Here is a 5,659-nt window from a genome sequence, read left to right as displayed (position 1 = left end):
GCGAACCCAACAGGCCTCAGCACCCTGGCTCCTGCAGACCATCCAAGCTGCCTGTCCACTCCTGGGCACCCTGTGCCTGCGTTCCGGAAGCTGCAGTCATGCAAAGGCCAGACATCAGCCTTCTCACTAACTCCAGGGTGGGGGAGGGCAGGGAGGGATGTGCGTGTGTGTGTGATGTGTGTGCACATAGGTACAGGGTGCTGTGATGCATATGCATCTTGTCTGTGCACACAGGCCGGTGCATCTGTTCTGGGGCCTTCTCACTCCTCTTTCAGTCCCTGGACCACTGCGGATAGACACCTCTTTTCCCACTTCTCCATCCAGCCCCACCCACCCCTGGGTATCTGCCACTCCTCAATACTGGAAACTGGTTCCTGCCAGCCTGTTCATCGCAGCCTTGGCAGCAGCTGCTGCCCCTCAGCCCCCTCCCCTTCCTACCTCAGGAATTGCTCTGGTTCCTGTAAGGCCCATAACTGAGCAGCAGTTGGTTGGGGGAGGGGAGAACCCAGTAAAGCCAGACAGCATACAGCTGGCTCACTCAGCTCAGCCTCTGGCCGGGCACAGACCCTCCCAGTGGTCCAGGGACTGAAAGAGGAGTGAGAGGTGGGACCAGAGCAGGACCCAGTCACTCAGCCATCCGTGATGTGCCCATCCTGTTGGGGCCTGGGGTAGGTCCAGGTTTGGGAGCTGTGTCTTTAAGGCTGAGACATCAGCAGGCACCCACCCTGGCCAAGTGTCCAGGGGAGGGGGAGGGGAAGAGGCCAGTCCATTAGCAGCAGAGCTGGCGCCAGGCAGCAGCCCTCCACAGGGCCCTGGGGATTACCGAGAGATCAGCCGTTCTCCACCCCCTCAGCTGCCACTGCCTTCCTGCCCCCAGTTCTCCCTGGGTGTGGTGACAGAGGGGGTAGCTGACAGCAGGTGAAAGCAGAGCCTAGCCTTCAGGGTACAAGCAGAGGCACAGGCTCCGTGGCCTAGGCCAGACCAACTCGCCATCCACCTGGGCTACCTCCTTCCTACTCATGTACCAGAAATCTGCCTGCCCTTTAACGTCCAATCCTCGTGTTCTCTGACACATTGATTGAGGTGCAACTGACATAACATAGTTTCAGGTGTACAACGTAATGGTCGGTTATTTGTATGTCCCAATTTTTACCAGCTCTTTCAGTCAGGGTCCCCAACTCTCGTCAGGCCCACCCACCCTAGGCTCCAGCTCTGGATGCTGACTGGAAGGCGCTGACCTCCGGTGTTGGAAGCCATCCCTGCTTCCTTCCCTGCCGGCAACAGAGGGAATAAGTAGGCAGGGCACCGCAACCGGGGAGGGAGGGTGCGGCCCTCCTGCTGCTCCGCAAGGGTGGGGCGTCCCCCTCCCCACAGAGCCCCGCAGTCAGGCCAGTGGGAGGAGCTGTCCGTGCCCCCCCTGAGCCCGCAGGGCTATAAAGCTGCCTCGCAGAGGTCTTCGGCTCCCTCCCAGCTCCCGGACCAGCTCTGACAGCGGTGACTGCCCATCCTCTGTCACCATGAGCCACCCGTCGGGTCTCCGGGCCAGCGTCAGTTCCACCTCCTACCGCCGCACCTTCGGGCCACCGCCCTCACTGTCCCCTGGGGCCTACTCCTACTCGTCCAGCTCCCGCTTCTCCAGCAGCCGCCTGCTGGGCTCGGCGTCTTCCGGCTCCTCCGTGCGCTTGGGCAGCTTCCGCGGCCCCCGGTTGGGTGCGGGCGCCCTCCTGCGCCTGCCCACGGAGCGCCTCGACTTCTCCATGGCTGAGGCCCTCAACCAGGAGTTCCTGGCCACGCGCAGCAACGAAAAGCAAGAGCTGCAGGAGCTCAACGACCGCTTCGCCAACTTCATTGAGAAGGTGCGTTTCCTGGAGCAGCAGAACGCGGCCTTGCGCGGGGAGCTGAGCCAGGCCCGGGGCCAGGAGCCGGCGCGCGCCGACCAGCTGTGCCAGCAGGAGCTGCGTGAGCTGCGGAGGGAGCTAGAGCTACTGGGCCGCGAGCGCGACCGGGTGCAGGTGGAGCGCGACGGGCTGGCGGAGGACCTGGCGGCGCTCAAGCAGAGGTCGGGGCAGGGCCCGCTGGGCGGCAGCCTTCGAGGCGGCTCGTTGGTCCCCTCCCTTCCCCACCAGCCGCCCTACAGATTGGCTCCCCCTGTCATCCTGAGCGTGTGCAGGGACCATCCCCGCCCGCCCGCGGGCCCCGACTCCCCCCACCCCGCCACCACCACCACTTTGCTGAGTCTCTGGGGAGGAGAGGGAGTCACTATGTCTCCCCAGTGTATCTCCCCATCTCTGCTCCCAGCTCGGGAGAGAGAATGGGGCAAGTCCATTGGTTAGCTCAATGACCCCTCCTCAGAGTCCAGGGCAGCAGCGGCCTCTAACCCAGATCCTGCGGGGCGCGGTTTGGGGGCTGAGTGGGAACCGGGCAACTCAGACTCTGCCTACTTTTCCTGCCAGGTTGGAAGAGGAGACTCGCAAGCGGGAGGACGCGGAGCACAACCTTGTGCTCTTTCGCAAGGTGAGCCTGGACCCCACATCGAACTCCATCTCTCCACCCCTGCGCCGGCCCGCGTATCCAGGGTGGAATCTGTGGGCGTGGGGCGGCGATCAGAAGCTTCCAGAAGCCGGCAAGGAGGGCCTGGCCCTTCCTCGGCCTGAGCAGACCCTCCCTGCTCTTGAATTCCCACTGCCACCTCGTGAAGGACGTGGACGACGCCACCCTGTCCCGCCTGGAGCTAGAGCGTAAGATTGAGTCTCTGATGGATGAGATTGAGTTCCTCAAGAAGCTGCACGAGGAGGTAGGTGGACCTGCGGGTCAGGCGAGGCTTCAGAGGTTGAGGGTGGTTTCACTGAGTTGGGTGGCAAACTCTGGAGGAGACCGGAGAGTAGAGCGGAGGAACGGTCTAGGGAAGGGAAGTGAGATTCGCAGGGTAAACGCAGACGCTCAACCCCCCTCCACAGGTGGTTTGACTCCCACCCCTGCACCACCTGGTGGTGATCGGCGGAGCTGCACCCTGTACTCGGGCCTCTGGCTGGGACCCGGCCAGCATGCTGCGCGGTCCTATAGGCGCTGTGCTCCCTGGCGCCCCCTTCTGTTCATTCAAGTGTTACTTCTCTTTTCTGTGCGCAAACTGCTCGACCCACGTGGGATTTGCGCGGAAAATTTGACAACTTGTTGCCCTGGGCGGCAGGAGCTCCGAGACCTGCAGGTGAGCGTGGAGAGCCAGCAAGTGCAGCAGGTCGAGGTGGAGGCGACCGTGAAGCCTGAGCTGACGGCGGCTCTGAGGGACATCCGTGCGCAGTACGAAAGCATCGCAGCGAAGAACCTACAGGAGGCAGAGGAGTGGTACAAGTCTAAGGTGCGAACGCCCGAGAGGGTTTGTGAGGGCCCGGAAGGGTGGGGCGCCTGGGGAGGGCGCATCCTGTCCTCTCACTCCCGGCTGCCCCCACCCCACAGTACGCGGACCTGTCGGATGCCGCCAACCGGAACCACGAGGCCCTGCGCCAGGCCAAGCAGGAGATGAACGAGTCCCGACGCCAGATCCAGAGCCTGACATGCGAGGTGGACGGGCTTCGCGGCACGGTGAGTCCGAGGCTGCGCGCCGGGGCCCGGGGTGGACGACGAAGTCTGTTTCCTGACTCACCCAGTCCTGCCCTGCAGAACGAGGCGCTACTCAGACAGCTGCGGGAGCTGGAGGAGCAGTTTGCCCTGGAGGCGGGCGGGTACCAGGCGGGCGCCGCGCGGCTGGAGGAGGAGCTACGGCAGCTAAAGGAGGAGATGGCTCGGCACCTGCGTGAGTACCAGGAGCTCCTCAACGTCAAGATGGCCCTGGACATCGAGATTGCCACCTATCGAAAGCTGCTGGAGGGCGAGGAGAGCCGGTGCGGGGCGGAGCCGCTGGAGGGTGGGCAGGGAGTGGTCGGGATTGGGTGTTCAGGGAAGGAGTGGACCTGGACAGCAGCTGACCCCCTGCTTCACCCCCAGGATCTCCGTGCCAGTCCATTCCTTTGCCTCCTTAAGTATAAAGACGACTGGTGAGTCTGCCACCCCTGTCTGCTAACCTGACTGTCCCCTTGTTCACTTCTGTCCTGACCAGACTCTTGTTCTGGCTCTGCTCAGCGATCAGTTCTGTGAACTACTTACAGAGTCCTGGTCTATGCGGCCCACCCCGACTCCTCAGGCAGGCCCTGCCCCTCCCACCCTACCAAACGGAAGTGAGGGCTTGAAAGGAGAGAAACTCCAAGCCTCTTCTCTCATGCTCCTCATCCTACTTTTCCAGTGCCTGAGGTGGAGCCTACCCAGGACAGCCACAGCCGGAAGATGGTTCTCATCAAAACTATTGAGACCCGGGATGGAGAGGTGAGATGGATCACTTGAGCCTAGGACCCCACCATTTCGCGTCTAATTTTTGAGCCCCTGCTTGGCTGCAGATGGTCGTAGGGTTTTGTGGGTTAGTGGCTCTTGGAGTGGGAGGGAGCTGGAGAAGATGGATGGATAGACTGGAGCCTCAGCTGGTTCTGCCAGAGAGGGGGCCTAAGGCTGCTCCCAGGAGGGTAGGGCTGAGTAGTTTGTGCCTTTCACGTGTCTTGCTTGCCCCAGCAGGTAGTGACCGAGTCCCAGAAGGAGCAGCGTAGTGAGCTAGACAAGTCTTCTACTCACAGCTACTGAACCCATTTTGGTCCAGAGTTCCCTGGCCCTGTCCTAGGCCTACTCCAAGCCCAGACCCTAACACCAGCCCTGAGTTAGTCTCCCCTCCCTCTGCATGTGTCTAGGGGATGACAGCAGTCACTCCATCCCTGGCATGTGACCCAGCCCTAACCAGCCAAGCAGTACTGGGCCTCTCCTGGCCCTATAGACATGACCTATATGTTCCCCTGTGCCCATCCCTGTGAGAGGCTGATGATCCCCAAGTCAAGTCACTCCTTCCATGATCCCAAGAGCAGTGGGCCAGAGTCTGAATTTCACTTTTGAATCAAATAAAAGTGTTGTAAAGAGAAACCTCCCCAGTGCATTTGTGTCTGTGGAAGTGGGGCTGCCTGTGGGGAGGAGGTTCAGTCGAATTTCCCCATTTCTAGCCATTGCTTCTCTGAATTCCATGATCTTGGCATCTATGACACCGTCCACCCTTCTGGTTTTTCTATTTCTCAGTCCATTTCTCCTCAACTTCTGTTTCTAGTCTGAAGCCCTGATTGCCCAGGTGCCTTCCGGGTGTCCCATAGGCCCCTCAAACTCCACAGAGCCAAAGCAGCTCCTCACCTCCTTCCTTCTGGGTTTCCCATCCCAAAAGAAACCACCACAAGGGCCTCTGTTGCCCACCTTGGAACTCGCCTCCTATTACATTCCTATCTTTTCTTCACTTACTCCCACCCTCCTTCAGTTAATTCCACTTCTCAACTCTTTCAAGTCTGTCAGGTTCTCCCCATCTCCACTGCCACCACCTGAATCCACGCCACCATCATCTCTTGCCTGGGTTCCATTATCTGCCTCACTGGTCCCTTTCCCTTGGCCTGGCCCTGCCACCCACCTAAACCTACTCAACACACTTAGCCAACAAACCAGATTCTGTCAGCACCCTCCCCCTGCTTGAAAATGTCTGCTTCCATGCTGTCGTCCAACTCCACTCCATCCTACCCTTGGCTTCAAGTCAAAATCCACTCCTTAA

General features: G+C 60.5%; 1 protein-coding gene across 2 annotated transcripts; it reads left to right on the top strand.

Moving 5' to 3' along the window:
* Nucleotides 1-1,171: 1,171 nt before the first annotated feature.
* Nucleotides 1,172-4,989, top strand: PRPH (peripherin). Of its 2 annotated transcripts, none has more exons than XM_017653580.3 (9): nt 1,172-2,059; nt 2,454-2,514; nt 2,699-2,794; nt 3,188-3,355; nt 3,454-3,579; nt 3,658-3,878; nt 3,982-4,031; nt 4,277-4,356; nt 4,597-4,989. In XM_017653580.3, the coding sequence occupies exons 1-9, from the start codon at nt 1,518-1,520 to the stop codon at nt 4,663-4,665; spliced, it is 1,413 nt and encodes a 470-aa protein (XP_017509069.3). In that variant the 5' UTR covers nt 1,172-1,517; the 3' UTR covers nt 4,666-4,989. The 2 variants fall into 2 exon arrangements, with proteins under 2 accessions (XP_017509069.3, XP_017509070.3); XM_017653581.3 differs by having other exon boundaries at nt 1,209-2,059; nt 4,600-4,989.
* Nucleotides 4,990-5,659: the final 670 nt, after the last annotated feature.

The sequence above is a fragment of the Manis javanica genome, chromosome 10 (assembly GCF_040802235.1).
Source record: "Manis javanica isolate MJ-LG chromosome 10, MJ_LKY, whole genome shotgun sequence".
Taxonomy (NCBI): Eukaryota; Metazoa; Chordata; class Mammalia; order Pholidota; family Manidae; genus Manis; species Manis javanica.
This window is presented reverse-complemented; position numbering and strand designations above follow the sequence as displayed.

Excerpts from the sequence above, each read along its gene's own strand:
- PRPH (XM_017653580.3), top strand. The coding sequence starts at position 1,518 with ATGAGCCACCCGTCGGGTCTCCGGGCCAGCGTCAGTTCCACCTCCTAC. Across the intron at positions 2,515-2,698 it reads ACCTTGTGCTCTTTCGCAAG|GACGTGGACGACGCCACCCT; the intron begins GTGAGCCTGGAC and ends CACCTCGTGAAG. Across the intron at positions 4,032-4,276 it reads CTTAAGTATAAAGACGACTG|TGCCTGAGGTGGAGCCTACC; the intron begins GTGAGTCTGCCA and ends CTACTTTTCCAG.